A 19,569-nucleotide genomic window follows, 5' to 3' on the forward strand; every position below is an offset into this window, starting at 1 on the left:
AAAAAAAAAAAAAAAAAAAAAAAAAAAAANAAAAAAAAAAAAAAAAAAAAAAAAAAAAAAAAAAAAGAAAGAAAAATCATAAAAGACTGGCTGATGATTATGGAGAAATAAAATCTTTTTGTCTCAATACAATAAGAAAAAGAATAAATAAAGACTGTAATTTATTGTGTTTTACGTTAGCCTGTTTAAAAAATCCTTACAGAAATTCATTGTTCATTTAATCCATTAAAAAATTGCTACAAATTTAAAAGTTATGAATTAAAAACAATGTATCTCTTTGCTTTTTTTCACTCTGTATTTTCTTTCATGACCTTCCTTTCTGAACAAGAGAAAAAAAAGTCTGTTTTCATTGTCACGTCATGTTAGAGGATAACAAATAAGCCACCTAATGATCCTCTTCTCCCCTACTAACTTAGAACAGCATTTGGGAAGTGGTCAATTTCATTCTTGTTGCAGTTTAATTCATCTAAATTTTCTGTGTGAATTTGAATCGATTAAAATCTAAAAGTGTTAGTTGCACTTCAGAATTTAAATTTAAAACTATTACAAAAGTCTGAAAAGGAGAAAACTGGGCGGTTGGAATGTATTTTAATATAGGTTTATCAAATATTCCTCTTTGTAGAAAATCTATAGAAAAGCTTTTAGTAACAGGCAAACAAAGGGATTCTGAGGAAAGAGGTCTAGCTGCATTGTCTGCATTAGAATCAGAATTAAATCGCTAAATCCTCAGTAGAATAGAGAAAGAAATTTCAATTGTGTTCTAACAGATGAAAAAGGAATATCCAATTTCATTGGCAGCCATTGATAGTGCCATTGATTGATATCCAATTTGATTGGCAGCCGATTTATGAAGCACTGAAATATGAAGGTAAGAGCCCATACTACTATTGGACAGTGCTAACCCTCAGATTGGAGATAAAAATGTGTGTAATTTCTAAATTTAACAAGACCCGTAATAACAGATAATAAGTTCAGAGAAAACGATATTATGAGCATGGATTAGGTACTACTTAATTGCCCCTCCCACTAAACAGTACTATTGGTTCCTGCAGTGTGAGTTCTGCCACTGTTACGATGACAGGGAACAAGAAGACAGCTGTCACTGTAGTTTTAGCGTGCTTTGCTGTAGGAGCAAAGCTTGCTCCTTTTGTTATTCTCAAGCAGAAGACAAGGCCGAGAAAGAATTTTCCCAAAGGAATCAAGGTTAAGGTAAACGTGACATAATTGTTATCAGTATGGAGTGGGTGGATGGGCACTTTCTTTTATTTTAAAAAATTGTTGATTATGTACTCAATTTGGAATCACATAATGTTTGTAATTTTTCTTTTATTTAATATTTTATTTTTTGATATATTTTATTTCATATTTCATAATTAAAAGTTCAAGATTTTTTTATTTAATGTTTCGTTTTTAAATAAAAACTATTTCATTTTATTACCTATTTATACTTTACTCTTGTATCACAGAATGATATGTCGGCTGAGATAATGCATCAATCCAGGTAATATGATGAAAATTAGGGAGCAGTACTTCATAATCTTCATTATTAAGATAATATGAAGTAATTTTTATTAAGATAATATGAAATAATATCTCAGTAGTCATAGAATAAATTTAGTGAAGTATATTTTTCTGCGATAAACTCACCAATCAGGCTCTCTTTTTCTCTCACTCACAATCCAAGGTACTACGCCTGCAAGAAAAAGTAAATATTTAATCAAATGCAATGAATTCAAATTTCAAAACATCAAATTAATTTTAGATATATAATTTTAACCAACAGCATTAGACATTTTTTTAACTTGCTATTAATTTTTCTTATAAAGTTTTAATTATGTTCATTTTGTTTAATCTTTTAGGTTTTATTTCCATTATTGGGTCAGCTAGATATTCCAACTGGTATCACTCTACCGAAAAACCAAGAGAAAAAACCAACAACATGGTATGCTTCATCAATACTCAAAAATAAAAAAAATTATATTTTGTTTTCAGTAATTTTATCTTTTTAAATAAAAAATAAATGCTGTCAATGTTAAATTTTATGAAAAATATATTTCACAAGATGCTTTACACAAAGTTAGAAACATTGTGCTTGCAACAAAACAAAGACATTCATTTTTTTGGTGGGTTTTGCATTCTTTGAAATCTAAAGAGCACACATTTTCTAAATTAATATAAATTAATAATTTACTATATGTGCTGAAATATGAATACAGCTCAATTTAAGTTGTCCACTTATGGTTCGTTGTTTTAATAGACAATTGAAGCAGGTGGTCAATTTATAGATGGGGAGAGTCATTTTTTTTCTTTTTCATCATATTATTCATTTATGTATAAGTATAACATATATAATGTATATTATTATGAATGTTATTAGTTTCCAATATGGTTAACCCACAAAGGGGTTTAGATTAGTTTTTAATGCTATTTTACCAATTCAGTGAAATTCAAATGCATAATATCAATTTTTGAAAACCTTTTTTTCCCCTGAACAATTTATAAGGATTTCAGATCAGCATTTCATCAAATACCAAGTAATAAAGAGGAAAGAAGTTATGTTGAATAAAATTCAGTGAAAACTCTGGATTGCCTAATCAATTGCATTCCAGAAATTCATAATCTCACAGTATCTGAGATGGTCATAGAGCACTGGATTAAAAAACCCAAAGAAATAATTATATTTTAGTATTTATTTATTTTTTATTCATGCAGCTAGATCATATTTTTTGATAACTTGATCATATTTTTTGCTTATTTTATGCATTCAATAGAAGCCTACTATAGATCTTTTTCGTTAGTTATTCTATAATTATATTATTGACTTCTTTGAAAACCCTATTTTTATATTACAGTGTTTTTAACCAATTTAAATTACAATTGAAAGTGTAAAAAGTTGTTTCAAACATGTTTACTCATTTCAGTGTTTCTTAATTAGTTTTAATCAAGTATATGTATTCATTTTAATTGTACTTTATACAGCTCTACTCTAATTGGTTTTGTTTGCGATTTGGTGGAGAACTCTCCTACCGTCCAACAGCACATGATCCAAAACAAAGCTTTTTTGGTTATTAGCTATTTATTACAAAAAGTAAGATGATTAAAGTATATTTTACAAAAATATTTTAAAGATACTTTCAATATTTTGTTACAAATTAATACTTTTTTTTCCTTCAAAATTCTTTTCTTTCAATAGGCTTCTAGAGATCATATAACAGAGGAAGTGTTATTATCTTTCTTAAATCTTACAAAGTACTTGGTCACAGTTAACAATAGTAACAGTGAGTTATTGTTGAAACAACTGCTTGACCACATTTTATTCAATCCGGCCCTGTGGATTTACACTCCAACTGTTGTAAGTAGATAAGCTCTTCCATTTTCCAAGTTTGTTTTATATTGTGTACAGTTATGGAAATTTTAGAATCAAGAACAGCTGAGATAAATTTCTCGTTTAAGATATAAGATTTAATATTTGAATGGAATTCTAAAATAAGTTACATTTAAATAAGTCAAAAGTAAATGCCAAAAATAAAAGAAAATCATGGTATTAGCATAATTACTTTATGAATTATTATTTTTTTATTTAATAAAGTTTAAACTATTTTTTTCTGTCACTGTAAACTGAGTTAAATCTTAAATAAATTTGCATTTTTTTATCACTTTTAATCTATTTGTATACTTTGGAGTTAAATGTTCCCAAACATTTTGTTTCGATGTTAACTTTGTAGAAATAAATAAAATAGTCAGGGTGCATAGCATTTTTAAAAAGTGCTTAAAGATTTTTATTTTCGATTTTAATTTTTTAAAAGCCCTTAAGGGTGCTTTTTTTGTTAGGTGTTTTTATAAACTGCTTAATTTCCCCTTTTCCAAAATAAGATTTTTAAAATTATTTTTACCATGTCGATTTTTGCCACGAATTACGCAAGAATCGTGGTATTCACATTATTCCACTCAACATATTTACAAACATTAAACTTCAACATGGTCAATAATATTAATCTTGATAACTTTTTCATATACTTTTATGAATAACTTTTATTTAAATCTAAAAAATGCACCCAATAACTTTTTTTAAAATTATAGTTTAACTAACTTTCATTTTGAATTAATTTTTTTTTGTTTAATTAAATAAGGTAACTATTAATTTTAAAAATAGAATGAGTGACTCAATATGAAAGATATTTAAAATTGTGCATAAATTGTTATTATGATGACTAATACATAGCGGGAAAAATTTTATTAGTGCACATATCCAAATTATGATATATATTTTTTTAAAGTGCTCAAAATATTTTTTGATTGTTTAAAAGGTGCTTTTTATTATTGGAAAATTAGTTTACACATACTAAAAGTATTTTTTTTTACTTCCATTCAAATAGAAACATTAAAAAAGTAATATCTATGTCATAGGGAAATCATAATGAGTTCTTTCATAAAAAAAACATCTTTGCCCATGTTCAGCTTTTGATCATAAAACATTTTACTATTTCAGGTCAATAATCAATTTTTTCTAATTAACTTTATATGTGTTTAAATTTTAGGTTCAAACAAAGCTTTTTACGTACCTTGCAACAGATTTTCTGGCGGATACACAAATATATAGTAATGTTCGTCGAATAAGCACTGTTTTGCAAACAATGCACACTTTGAAATATTATTACTGGGTGGTTAATCCAAGAAACAAAAGTGGAATAACTCCCAAAGGAATAGGTATGGAATTTTGTTTATTTAATTCAATAAAAATGAAGATTATCTTGTTGTGAAAGATTTTGTGACATGTGAAGCATTTTACTCTGTTAAATATTTAGTAACTATATGGTTATAACCAAAAAGTTATTCAGTAAAGAAATGCTGAATCATGTTACAAATTTTAATAAAAATTTAAAAGGGGTTATTCACTAACTTACATTTGTAATATGAATTAAAGATGTAAAAAAGCTGAATTACGCATTTTGCAATTAACTATTTATTCTTATACTATCACAATATTTTTTTTGTAAAATATATTGTTTGTCTTTTGTTGTGATATTTTTCTAATAATTTGATGAAGGAAAAAAAAGAGAAAGTATTTCGTTGTTAGATTGGGACTCAAGTGATTCTGCAGAAATATTTTACTCTGCTTTCTAAATATTTCAGTTAAAAGACTGTTTTTATATTGTAATTTTTATTGAAAATAATAATTCAATCTAAAATCACTCCTTTTAAATATATTTTATCAATATTAATATGCTTAAATAAGGATTAAAACTTTATCAAACATATTTTTATTTTTAATTCAGATATAATTAAAACTTTTTTGTTATTAAGAAAGAAACAGTACAATTTAAATTCTTTTATTATTATTATTTTGATTAGTTGTAATATTTATTTATTGGGCTAAATATAACATATAAATAAATGCAGAAAATTAGATTACTTTTTGTTAACAAACAAATTTGTTTGTCCTCTTAATTTTTTGAAACCTTTTTACAATTAGTATGTTTTGTCTTTTGCAGATGGTCCCCGTCCTAATCAAAATGATATAATGTCCATTCGTGCTTACATTCTGTTATTTTTAAAGCAATTGATTTTAAAAGGAAATGGGGTCAAAGAAGATGAGCTACAAAGCATACTGAACTATTTGACTACCGTCCATGAGGTAAATTTTATTATTTCCTAAAATAAAATTTACCTAAATAATTACCTAACAAAAAATAAAATTTCCTAAAATAAAATTTAAGATTCAATGCTAAAAAAATGCTTGTTTTTCTTTCTAATTTTATTGATTTTAAAAAAAAATAAAAATTATTCTTACATACTGTATGCATTTTATATTATTTCTCACATTATGAAGTATATTTTTTGATTAATATTATTTTTTATGTATGAATAAGTTGGGGGATAATTGAAAATTAATCAAGACTTAACTATATTATGGGATGAAGAAAAAAAAAAGACTAAGAGTTATCCATTAGAAATATTTAAAGAAAAAAATGTTGTAAAATTGAAGAAAAAAAGAAATAAAACTACTATTCTTCAAACAAAACTTAAGTGCTAAAAATAGTATTTTCCAAAAAAGAGTATCTAGAAATGTTAAAAGAACTATAGCCCATAAAAGCAAGAGATTCTATATAGAAGCAAAATAGAAAAAATAAAAATCTATCTTTATTCTTGAAAAAAAAAAGAATTAAAGCTGAACATCTCAGTTTTCCAATTAATGAATTTTCAAGAAAAAATAAAGAAGAAAAAATAGAAATGGAATCCCTTTATAGAATAAACAGAAGAATATATTAAATAGTAGAAACAAAAATCCTTTTAATTGCTGCATCTTAATAATAATGTCAATATAAGCAGAAGTTTTTTGAAAATGAAAAAAGCTAGATAGATACCAAATCAAAAATCGCTCTTAATTTTGAAATGAAAAATTTGATGCTAAAAATCTTAATTTTACTTTTTCACATTGGTGTATTTTTAAAAAAAATGAAGTTAAAAAACAATGTTCGTTAGAAACGTTTTTCAACGAAATACTGTGTCATAATAAAAACACTGATAAAAAGAAAAGTTTAGAAAAAAAAGAAAAAATCTTATTTCCTAAAATAGAACTTTAATATTGAAAATCACAGTTTTCTATGTTACCATTTGTATCTCTTACTATACTGGGGAAAGGTGACAATAAAAAACAATCCTCTTATTAGAAACGTTCTGTTAAAATGCCGAGCTATAATAAAAACAGCAAAAACATTCACAATTCTTAAAACAAAAAGTGAAAAATGTGAAAACTTGACTTGATTGAATATAATTTTAAAAAAATCAGCAGTACAAAATATGTGGTTCAGTATAAAGTATTCTAATTACAATTCTTCAAATTTTGCTTTTCCTTTTGTCTTTCAGAATATAAAATTCGACAAGTTTTTGAATTTTTTTTTTTTTTTTTAAATTTTTGAAATATGTAAAAACTATTTCTGATAATGTTTAGTAAAACATATGTGTTAGATTATTCTTTATTAATCTATTTGAATTTTAAAAAAATTGTCAAGAAATACTTTGCCTAACATTTGACTGAATATTTGGCAAACTGGCCAAATACCAAATATTCGTTACATCCCAAATATAAAGTGTGCTACAGTTGCACCATGAAAAATTGAATATTAATATAAAATAAAAGGTGATTAGAAGAAAGCCTACACTTCTGCTTAGAACAATGTGGTTGTGGGTTTGAATATAAACTTCTCTAATAATCTGGTGTGCATACAATAAGGTACATATAAAATTATATTGACTGTGTGACTGAAACTGACCAGAATTAAAGTAATTCTTCTGATCAGGATTAAAGTAATTTACATTCCTTCCATGGCTTTTAAAAGAAAGATGTTTGAAAAGAGGCTAGGTGCTTGTCCATGATGGGATTTCTGGAAGACTCTTAGCTTAGGCATTTTAATTAAATTAGTTATGATTTAAGTATTGTTTTATTTAAGTATTGTTTTATTTAAGTATCATTGGATTTTATTTTAATGTTTGAGAAATAGTATTTAGAATGGACTTTGGATTAACTATTCTATTGTATACAGAAAATGTTTTTATTTTTATTAATTTTTCAATTATTATTTGCACTTGCAAGAACAGTAAATTAACTTCCTGTCTTGTAACAGCTTTTAAAGAACTGTAAATGGAAATTTTAATTTATAATGGGATAATGTGATACGGAGAAGCAGACACTGTAACAAACTAATAAATCTGTTCTCTGTTTAAGACTGAATTATTTAACCTTTACCTGGTATTATTAAAACCTTTACCAAAGTCGCTTGTTGATAAGTAATAAAGGTATTTTTATAACTGCAAACAAATGTAACATTAACTTGTTCTTTCATTATATATAGGATGAAAATCTTCACGATGTACTTCAAATGTTGATGTCGCTTATGTCCGAACATCCTGCCTCAATGGTTCCAGCTTTTGATATTAAAAATGGAATAAGGTATTTTTATTAATAATTTTTTTAAAATTATAACTGGGAAAAATGTATGAACCATAATTATTATAAAAGAATTTAAAATTAGCTTGCATACACATCAAATTAATGAATATTTTAAAAATATGTAAATGGGTCATTTTCATATGTAGGTGCCATTTGCTGCCCATCTAGAAAAGTATTTTTTTTTTTTATAGACATTTTAGGAAACTTAATGGTTTTTCTTATCATACTTTTTAACAGACAGTTTCTAGTGTAGGAAGTACAATGTTTTAAAGTGCTAATAAGAAAAAATTGTATCTTAAGGAAATTACATAAAAGGAAACTGAAAAAACAGCTGTCCAAAGCATAAGCACTAACATGTTGTTACATGAATTACACATTCCAATAACTAAACTTTCCACTCTGTTGTATTTTACAATTGTGTAAAATGATCAAAATTACATTATGATAAAATTGTAATAAATAAAAAGTAAATTTTTAATTAATATAATACAACTGTTCTGAAATTAATGTCATGACTGTTACCATACATATATTTTCACTTTTGAAACTGCACAATTGGAATTCCTTAATGGTAATACTTGTATACCAGTGACTCTTGTTTAGTAGTTAATATTTTTTGCTATGTCATGTCTGTTACCTTAATTAGTTGTATAAAATAAATTTATGGTTTTAACTTTAGTTCTTTCTGCAAAATAATTTCGTTTTGAGAGATTTTATTCTAAATCAAATAAAACATTTTATTTAATATATGATAGAATTTTTTTGCCAAATTTTTTTTCTTCTTTGATATGTCCTGTCTGTTACCATATTTAATAACAGACATGATATATGTGGTAACAGACATGATAAATGGTAGCAGACATGATTTGTCACAAGGTTTAAATTTTGAAGAGATTGTCTCCTTTTAGAACAAATTTTAATCAGAATATGGGATTCAGATTCTTAATTGCTAATAAAAATTCTCTTTACCTGAGCTTTTTAATCAAATTTAGCATAATTTACAACCATTATAATGCTAGGTTTTATATACTTATTTTAATGTTTAATACATTTCAAAGACTCAATAGCTTTTAGTGTAGCATAATCTAAAAACATTCAAAATGTTCTAAACACATTACTTTCTTTCCACAAAAAGATTTTTAGCTGGGCAACACTAGATAAAAAAAAAAGACTAATATCACACTTAACAACATGATGTAAAAGCAAAATAGATATCTTTAAGACAATTTAAAAAATATCGTCATAAAATCTAAGTAAAGAAAAATTTTTCTGTGAAAGTTTCATGCAACACATTTACTAGACTTCGTCTACTTTATGTATGTATTCCTTCCAACAAACAGCCGATGAAATACATATTACATGCAAATTTTAATGAAGCCAGCGATCAAATGAAATGGCAATGTTGGTCAAATAAATTAATGAGCAACAGAAAAGTAATACAGCAAAAGAAAAAGAGTTAATATTCTCATTATATTGAAAGAAATAATAAAGACTAATAAACAAATTCAACACTGATATAAGCAGACTCAAAAAAACACATTTTCAATATTAGACAGCAATATCATGCATATTAAAATTGATAAGAAAACCTTCAGCAAAATAAAGCAATGATTCACATTGACTTCTTAGATTATTATTTTTGCTAACTTGCCACAGAAATTCAAGTATGTCATCTTGGAGGTTCAGAACAACAAGCCACTTTACACACTAGAATTTATATTAAAAAACGAGAAAAGTTTCAGTTTTTTTCCCCACGCAATTTCACAGTCAGTCAGCTGCTATTTGGTCTCAACTTTAACCAATACTAGATCAGCTTAAGAAAATTCCACTAAAATTGGCACTTTTGACAAATTTACATTTATTATATATTTCGGATTACATTTATTTATATATTTCGGATATATTTATTTATATATTCGGATCTGAGCCCAAGTCTGCGGGTTCGATCTCCGGCCCAGACACCGGATTTTCGGGATGCAGAAAATCCTCAGCGGCCATGTTGTATGATTATGCGACATGTAAAATATCCCTGGAGTGCCTTATTGGCTCTTGGCATTTCCGGCAAAATTAAATTCCTAGTGCACTTTAGCATCCAAATAGAGCCTCGGTGCTGCCATCTAGTGTGGCAGAAACTAGACGTCCAAATTAACATGACCAACGGTATCTCACCCATTGTGGTGGTCCTGAAAGAGTGGATACCACCTCTGGAGAACGCACTAGGTCTGCTCATCGACAAGACCGATTGTGCAGCTCATTGGAAATGAAGAAAATATATATATATATATATTTCGGATGGTAACACAATGCGGAATAAGCAAATTTTTTTCCCTCCCTTTCAAACAAGCTCATAACAGAGAGCTATTTTAAATATGAATCATGATCATATTATGAAACTGGTCATGGCTAAGGTGCTACTGATAGTTTGAGCTGCTATTAAGTGAGGTGGTGACCAAGAAGTTTTACTGGTATAGAAATACCTGATGTAAAGACTCTATTCACTAATTTGAAAGATAAATTAAATAGTAAACTTCATTATACTTTAAAAAATTTCATGTCTGTTACTATTAATAATTTTTTTAATAAAATTTTAATTTATGCATTATTAATATTGTAAAAGGTTCATATTATTTCTTTTTATTTAATATAAGAGCAAATAATAGAGGTAAATCTTTAATTATGTTTTAGTGTACTTTGTGATAAAATAATACTTGAAATTCTTTTATTATGGTAAGAGACGTGACAAAAATAAATTTTGAAAAATTAAGCAATGCTTTTTGAATATACATTGTGTGCCGAGATTTAAGTGCTTTAATTTTATTAAACATGATATGATAACAGATATGACATTTTTCAACAAGTCTGATAAAAATATAGCAAGTGAAATATTTTTTTAACTGTTTAAAAAACATCAAAATAATATGAAAGATTTATATATGTTTAATTATTTTCAAAAATTACATTAGTCTCATAATTTTATTTATTTATCCTTCAATTTCTCAAATAGTTTTCTACGAGCCAAATTAGTGTTTAGAAGTTTTACTTTTGAATTAAAGAAATGGTACTATCTAATGATACTTTACTACACATTTTAGTTTATTGTTTTTTTTAAGTAACTATATTTATTTATTGCTATTTGCTATTCATTAGTTTCGGATTAAGTATTATTTTTTATATTTTCTTATGCTAATGCAAATTAAGTTAGCAAAAATGTCGGCATAATAAGTTTAATGCTTGCTGAATAATTTTCCTAAATTTTCACTTTTAATAAATGTACTATGTACGTTTTTAAGACAATAAACTACTTTCCCCCTTTTTTTTAATAAGAAATTGATCATTTTATTTATATTCTTAAACCTTTTATTTGCTTTGATATATGAAGAAAAAAAAATTTCTTCATAACCTACAAATCTGTCGGTAATAATAAAATAACTTGCTATTTCAAAAATTATTTTGAATCAATTTTTGCAAAATTTTACATTACTATTTCATGCTTAAAAAAAGTGACTCAGATTGAATTTTTATTTTCTAGATGTCTGCTTATTACATTTTTCTTTCTCAAAGGATTTCACTGCTTAAGTTTAAGCAAATTAATTCCTTTTTTTCCTGTTTTTAGAACTGTGTTCAAATTGCTTGCATCCACCAATGAGGTTATTCGCCTACAAGCTTTAAAACTGTTAGGCTATTTTTTGAGCAGAAGTACTCATAAGTAAGTTTGTTTTTAGTAGTTATTTGAAATAATCAGTTCATCATTCATGTGTATAAAGTATTCAAAACAGTTTGTGCCATGAAATTTTTTTTCGACTTGCGTTTGTATTTGTGCACTTTGAATGAACCATTTCAGCCATACCTTCTTCATGATTAACTATTATTTATTTGTAAAGATAGGAACTATTAAAATTGTTGTATTTGAAAACATCTATTTCCCTGGGAATGTGTAATTCTGGCTGAAGAATGTTATTTTTATGAATAAAATTTGTTTACACAAGATCACTAGGTTATTAATTTTTGCTAAAAAAATTGGCATAAATTTCTTTGGGTACCTGATTCATATTATACATTATGAAATCTTTCAACTTATATATTTCTCTTTTGTTACGTTTTTATCAGTTTTTAAAGGATTAGATGCTGAACAGCTCAATAGTGCCTTATAGTTTATTTTTCTGTAGTACAAGATGTTTGTAAATAAAACTGAAATTAATTACAACATTTCTGAAAACCAAGTTATTAAAAAATTAAAAGTCAAACTTCTGCTACGCAAAGACATGAAAATTCCTCTTGAATCACAGTCCCATTATGTTATTTGTGGTGATTTTCTTCTCATATAGCTATTATAATATATTTTTGCACTTTGCTGAAGTATTACGCATTTGATTCCTTGTAATATATCAAATTTTAGCAATATTTTTTTCTGAATAATAATCAATAAATTGAATTTAGACACACAGTTTTTAATTCTGATTAATATTAAAAAATAAAAGCCGATAATGGTTTGAATCTTTTCAGAAAGGGCTAGTTTTTTCTGAAACCCTGATATATAGTCTAGTGTTTATAACTGCAATATTTTAGAATTTAAATGTATTGACTCTCTAACTTTTTTTTTTTAATATATATATTTTACAGGCGGAAGCATGATGTGATGGGTCCTCATAATTTATATATGTTATTAGCTGACAGATTGCTTTTACATTCTGATCATATTTCTCTTTCAACATATAATGTATTGTATGAGGTAAATAAATTTTATTTATTTTAAAATAATTTATAATTTGTGATCAAATTAATTAAAAGAGTTCTTGTCTTTTCAATTTTCTTCATACCATATTATTATTTTTTTTAAAAGAAATATTTTTCTGTTAAATGAAATAATTCTTCTGAAGCACATTGAAGAAATTTGTATAATGCTACCAGATGTAAGAATAATAGGGATTTTGAATTGGTATTGAGGCAATTAACTTTTAATTTTTCACAGTTGTTATTTTTTATTGATGTTTTTTGTCTACCTAGTATTTTCATGTTTTCTTAACTAGTGTGTTCATTTGCTACAACTAATATTCTTTTGAATTGTTGCTTAACCTTTTAACTGTCAAGTTATTTTGATGAAAATTGTCAATTTTTTTATTACAAAAACTAAATGTTAAGTGCAAAATAAAATATACTTAGAAGTTAAAAATTGATGTTTTGAATTACATGCATAAAAATTTAAAGGTTTTGTAGCCACTGCAAATTTGTCTGCACTGCCACTCAATGTGGAAGTAGTAAAATGTGCTTCTAGTTTAGCAATATTTTCTAAAAATTAAAAGTTTTTTAAAAATTATTTTCGAAAAAAATAAATCATTTCTATAATGTTTTAAAGAACTGATCACCATTTTGCAAAAAAAAAAAAATAATAATAATTCTGCACACTTAGAACATAAACCTCCATCCTTTGAAATTTTTAGTAAAGTACTGCCATCTATCGTTCTAAAATGCATCTAAATTAACTTTTCGGGTGTGATAAAGAGATGATAACGTAATAAACTTCTCCCAATATATATTTGGGTATAATAATATAATGCACTGAAAAACAATTACCCCGAGTGATACTCTGGCATGACATTTTGGAACACCAGTGCTGTGCTCTAGATTATTTCTGGCATGATAGTTAAAAGGTTAAGTTAATGAAGAAAAACTCAGCAAATTTCTTTCTAGAAATATAGTATGATCCCTGTAATAGTAAAGATTTTTTGTAATTTTAATTACTGTGTTTTCAGAAATAACAGAAAATTTTGAAAGTTTAATCCTAACGGACTAATATGAAATTTTTTTCATTATTTTAATTCCAGATTCTAACTGAACATGTATCAAGCCAGATTCTGTATCAAAAGCATCCTGAGCCCGAATCTCATTATCGTTTGGAAAATCCAAGTTAGTTTATGAATCTGCTTATATAATTTATAAATATATTTATAACTAATTGTTATATAAATTATAAATTGGCATATTTGTTTTGCATTTTTATAAATTGTTATGTTCTTTTAAAATACAATCAAACCTTGACGTTATGAACTCGAAGGAAGACACAACGAATGCTATGATATCAAAAATTCAGAATGAAAATCCATTTACATAAATTGAATATTTTTTAATGATATTTTCAAAATTAAATGCAGACATTTTTAAAAGTTTGTATTGCAAAATTATTTATTTCAAAAAATCTTCCCTTTTTTTTAAAAATTTGATTTCATGTTTGGCTGAAATTCTGCTTTGTAATCTTTCTTTTTATCTATAGTGGAACCCCACTTTTTGCATTTTCTGCTGGAGTACCATTAAAAAACACACGAAGCAGGAAAACCTGGATAAATAAAAGCATATTTTTCAAAAACATCACGCATTCAAAAACAAACTAGTAGAAAAATGTGTAACATTTACTTGTTTTTAGATATTATTTCAACACACAATCCCATACAGTACTTATTGTACTTTGCAAATTTGCTTTTTGGTTTACAAAAGCAAATTTGTAAACCATTCTTGATATTAGCTTTTTGGTATTAGCAAGTAAATATTGTATCAGAATTTTCATGCTTTGGAACTCTTGATCAAATTTGGGCATATTTTTCGATATTTTGTACTCATCTTTTTGGATTTAATTACTATCATCGGTAGCAAGCATTAAATCAGATATTGAAGGAAATGAAAAGTAATCAGATGTATGTTGCAGTCGATATACGCTTTATCCCTTAATTCCTTAAACCTCCCTTCCTGTGCTTTTCCTTTCCCACATTTTAACAACTTCCATAAGGACAACAATATGATCGAAAGAATGTCAGAATAGCTTCAAACAGCTTTTAAACAAATGTGTCTATCTAAGAAGTAGGAAAAAAAGAAAGTAAGTGCTTTGAAAAAGTTAGTGCGAGCTTTGTTGAGAAAATATGATTTTGATCTGCTAGAAAACTGTATAAAGCAGGACTTTCTTAAGAAGGGCAATGCAAAATCTGGAGTAATTTATGTAGGCAGTTTTCACAGACCAGCAGAAAATGACGTAGGCAGCGAAATAACAAAATGGACAATGTAAAACCGGGGTTCCACTGTGTGTATGTTTGCATATATATATATATATTTAAATACAGTTATAAGCTGGCAAACGTCACTAATGTTATTATTTAAATAATTGTTAAAACAGAATCGTCTGCTTTCTTATGATTTTTTTAAAATTTTTTATTTCTTTTTCTTTCTAATGATATGTTTCATATTTTCTAGTGATTCTAAAAGTAATTGCTACTTTAATACGTCAATCAAAAACTTGTGAAGAACTTATGGAAACAAAGAAACTATTTCTCTCTGATATGACATTGCTTTGCAACAATAATAAGGAAAACCGAAGGTTTGTTTCATAAATTTATATTATTAAAATTTAAATTTATCTTTCAAGTAAAATAATCTATTAATAAAATGCAATTCCAAACATATAATTATTTCAAAACTTTTGTCCAGAAAATGGAATATCCTTAATTTTAATTAAGTTTTAAAAACATAATGCATTTCAATAGAATTCCTGTGAAATTTGTATTTAAATTGTACATGTTATAAAGCTGCATGGAAGTAAAAAAAAAAAAAAACAATTTTTAAAAATTAATTCACTTGTTTTCTTTTTGTAATTGCACCTGTTCAAAATTATTTGAAACTGTTAACTAAATCTACTTCTTCTTAATAAACTCCTTAATTTTAGAATTTTATGTTTTTAATTATTATCAATGCTCTCTAGTTTATGCCTACATATAAGATATTATATCTCTGTGTGATTAACTCAAATATATTAGCAAATTTGAGATAAAAGTTTGAAATTGAAGCTAAAATGATAATTAGTCTTTTTAATTTTTTTACAAGTGAATAGGAATGGAATGAAAAAAAAACATATTTTAGAAATAAATATTTAAAGAATAGTTTAAATGTCTTTTGAAGACATATCTTTAACTCTCTTCTTATCTTATTAATTTGTATAATTAGGTGGGATTGCTTATTGGAATTATAATTTTCTTATTTAGAAATTATTAGTCTTCTTGTTATATTTTTAATGCTTCTTTTTACCTAAAAAGTTCAGGCTAATGAGGTAAATAGCAGTTTTTTTAAAAATTTATTTATAATATTGTATTGAAATATTTTCTGATAAATTTATTTTTAAATGTGACTAAATAAAGGCAAAAAAATGTAAAACAGATTTGTTTTGCTAAGAGATTTTGTTCGAATCAATCAAATGTTTTATATTTAAGGACCGTACTTCAAATGTCTGTTTGGCAAGAGTGGCTCATAGCAATGGCTTATATTCATCCTCAAAATGCCGACGAACAGAAGCTTTCTGACATGGTTTATTCATTGTTTCGAATGCTCCTTCATCATGCCATAAAATATGAATATGGTGGTTGGAGAGTTTGGGTCGACACTTTAGCCATTGTTCATTCAAAAGTAAGTTTTTCATTTTTTTCAAAACTGCATTTAGATGTAATGCAGCTTTACCGTGTAGTAATAAACGCTTAAATGTGAAGAAACTGAAGGATCAATTGGGGTCTACCCTAAGAGTTAGAATGCAATTTTTATTTCTAGCTGGTTTTTTCAAAACTGATCAAACTCTAACTGTACAATTCATTGTATAGTTTCAAACTCTAACCGTACAATTCATTGTATAGTTAGTGATGAGAAGAAAAGAGTTTTAAAACCAAAATTTCTAAATATTTTAAGCAAATAAATGTGTTCATTTATCTTCCTTTTGCATTGTGAATATTTTTGCAGTAAATACATAATTTTGATCATTATTTTTTTTATTGGTAGTTTATTAATTTTATATCCATTATTTTTTATTACTTACTTTATACGCATTACGTCATTATTTGATATTTTATAATGACCCGTATTCTTTGTTTTCCGTTATCTGTCGTTCAGAATGAATGGTCCTATAAAAAATTATTGATCAAGATTCCACTGAATTTTATTCATAAATTGATGTATTTGCTAATGAATACTTTCAAGTATATTGTTTTGATAATTTGTCTCTAACCCCAGTAAATGATAAATATTAATAAATTGTTATATAATTTATTTTTCTAGGTATCATTTGAAGAGTTTAAGTTGCAGTTTTCTCAGATGTACGAACAGTATGAACAGCGGCGATCAGATCACATAACAGATCCAGCACTTCGGAAACAGAAGCCCATCAGCACAATCTCAGGATTAGATAATAATAATCGTGCCTTAAATGTTATTAATCCACCCAGACCTGATGTCATTCAAAAAGAGCTAAAGGACAATAATTCAGTTGTTGACAATTCAAAAGCAGCTAACCAGACTTCTTTATCATACACTATTGAAGGAAAGGAAGATGTCATTGTTGCAGAAGGGGAACTCAGTGATGTGAAGTTGGTTTCATCTAGTATAGATAGCTCAAGAGAAAACCCCATACCTGTACAAACTTCAGAAACCTATGATGTGAGTAACAAACCAAATTATAACAGTAGTCTTTGTGAGGCTCTTTTAACTACAGATGACCATCGGCCAGTTCCCGTTTCTTCTGATGAGAGTGGAATAATCCATCCTCTTCATGCTGAACCATGTGAAATCCAAGATGCCGTTGAAGACAATGCGGAAGAAATTTCCCAAGTGAACGAACAGGAAAGATCTCCCTCGAACGATCCTCACGAGACAGAGTCACAGTCTCCTATCAGTGCCAAAACAGAAACCGAGTGTGCAAACTCACCTGGTGACTCTGGCTTTGTTTCAATTGTAGATTCTGAGGAGTTGAAGAACAAAACCGTTGCTGATGATGAGGTGATGTGTGAGAGTGAACTTGTTCCTGATGACGAGGTGATGTGTGAAAGTGAACTTGCTCCTGATGATGAAAGTGCAGCTACTGGAAGGTCTCCTGATGAATTACCTCACGAGACTCTGGATGACGACCAGATTATGAAATCTTTTGATGACAGCGAGCTGTTAACTTCAGAAGCAGTTTCATATCTAGATGATCAGAAGTGTGATATAGATGAAGGTATGCAGCTAGAACAAGATATTGAATTAAATTCGCCAAATGTAGATTCTGTTGGTTCCCCTGAAAAAACACATATACCTGATGTTGAACAAAAAACTGATCTAGGTGTTGAAGATGTTGAAATTTCTGAAACTGGCAATGATTCAAATTCTAAAATGAATTTTGAGGGTGAGATACCATCAAATGAAACTGCAGCTTCTGTTGAAGAAATATTGAGTGAAAATTCCAATGACTTAACATCTGATATTGCTGTTAGTGAAACTCCTATTCAAATCTCTGAAGAGTGTGAACTGGAAAAATCAATGGAAGAACAAAACAGACAGGAAGAGGCTCCAGAGGAGTCTACTTTATCTTTTGAACCAGATCTTTCAGAAACAATAGAGAATTCATTGCCCACTCCTGAAAGTTCACCACTACATAAAAGTACAGAACTGGAAAATCAGGATAAACCTGAATCTTGTAAAAATTCCCCTAAAAAATCTGATCAAACTGAATTAGAGAAAAATATTTCAACTTCACCACTCCCAGAAAGTGTCAAAACTGTGATATCAGAATCTGAAACTTTATCAGATATCAATGCTGTTTCATTTTCAGAACATACTATTCAGGATACTGTACTTGTTTATAGCGAAGGAAATGGCTTGTGTAAAGACTATGGCATTGAAACAGTTAAATCATCTGTAAGGGAGATCACTACTGCCCATGAGTCAATTGCTGATTCTCAAATTAGTCTTCAGAATGCTCAAGAAATAGTCAGCGATTCACAGTCTGATGTACCCATTCCAGAATCTGTTAGATCACCTGAAAAATCTCAAGAACCTACAGATAGTGTGACATCTCAAACAGAAATCCAGGACACTGTTACTGATGTGAAAGATAATGCAGCCAGTGAGGAAACATGTCCTGGTTCAACAGAATTTGAAGAAAGAGAAACTGAAAATAATTCAACTGTAATAAGTACAATTGAAGGACATTTAGAAAGAGAAAGGAAGCTGATGGCTGAGGCTGGAGATGAAAAAATGAACGATTCTCCGTCAGCTGAAATTCCTGTTCCAAAAATCGCTTCTGAAACAATGATCCCTGATCCTGTTAATAAGAGCGCTCCAGAAGTGAACACTCCAGATGCAGTTGCATCTACTGGAGAAAGTACCCCATTACCATCAGAGATAGATGTTGCTCCTACTAGACGTGGTAGAAGTGTAACTCTGCCTCGCAAACAGATACCGCCTACAATACAGAGGCCCAAGTCCATGTCGTTAAGTCAAAAGTCATCAAATGGAAATGGGCGTCAAATGTTCAATTCTGGGCCGACAAGACCACCGTTCAGAATACCTGAATTCAGGTGGTCTCCTATTCATCAACGATTGTTATCTGACTTACTATTTTCATTGGAAACAGATATTCAAGTGTGGAGAAGGTAAGTTTGCTTTTAAAAGACATTTTAATCATTTGTGCTTCTTGTGTTATCATCAACATATTTGGCATGATATCCCAGGATGGGCCCTAATCTTCTGTTGAAGATTCCTCCAGGACAACTTATTTTATTTTATCTTAACTACCAATTCTTTACCCCAGAAAACTCCCCAATTGTGCTCTCATTATTTTG

General features: G+C 27.7%; 1 protein-coding gene across 1 annotated transcript in view; it reads left to right on the forward strand.

Moving 5' to 3' along the window:
- Window positions 1-19,569, forward strand: part of LOC107445612 (A kinase anchor protein rugose) — a gene marked incomplete in the record, with an annotated part of 233,809 nt that overhangs the window by 91,418 nt on the left and 122,822 nt on the right. The window contains 12 exon segments of the mRNA XM_043047936.2: window positions 1,860-1,942; window positions 2,980-3,088; window positions 3,194-3,352; window positions 4,539-4,707; window positions 5,493-5,635; window positions 7,854-7,951; window positions 11,565-11,657; window positions 12,572-12,680; window positions 13,774-13,855; window positions 15,188-15,311; window positions 16,198-16,390; window positions 17,030-19,380. Of these exon segments, the coding sequence (XP_042903870.1) occupies window positions 1,860-1,942; window positions 2,980-3,088; window positions 3,194-3,352; window positions 4,539-4,707; window positions 5,493-5,635; window positions 7,854-7,951; window positions 11,565-11,657; window positions 12,572-12,680; window positions 13,774-13,855; window positions 15,188-15,311; window positions 16,198-16,390; window positions 17,030-19,380 (3,713 nt within the window).

Source organism: Parasteatoda tepidariorum, chromosome 4, assembly GCF_043381705.1.
Source record: "Parasteatoda tepidariorum isolate YZ-2023 chromosome 4, CAS_Ptep_4.0, whole genome shotgun sequence".
Taxonomy (NCBI): Eukaryota; Metazoa; Arthropoda; class Arachnida; order Araneae; family Theridiidae; genus Parasteatoda; species Parasteatoda tepidariorum.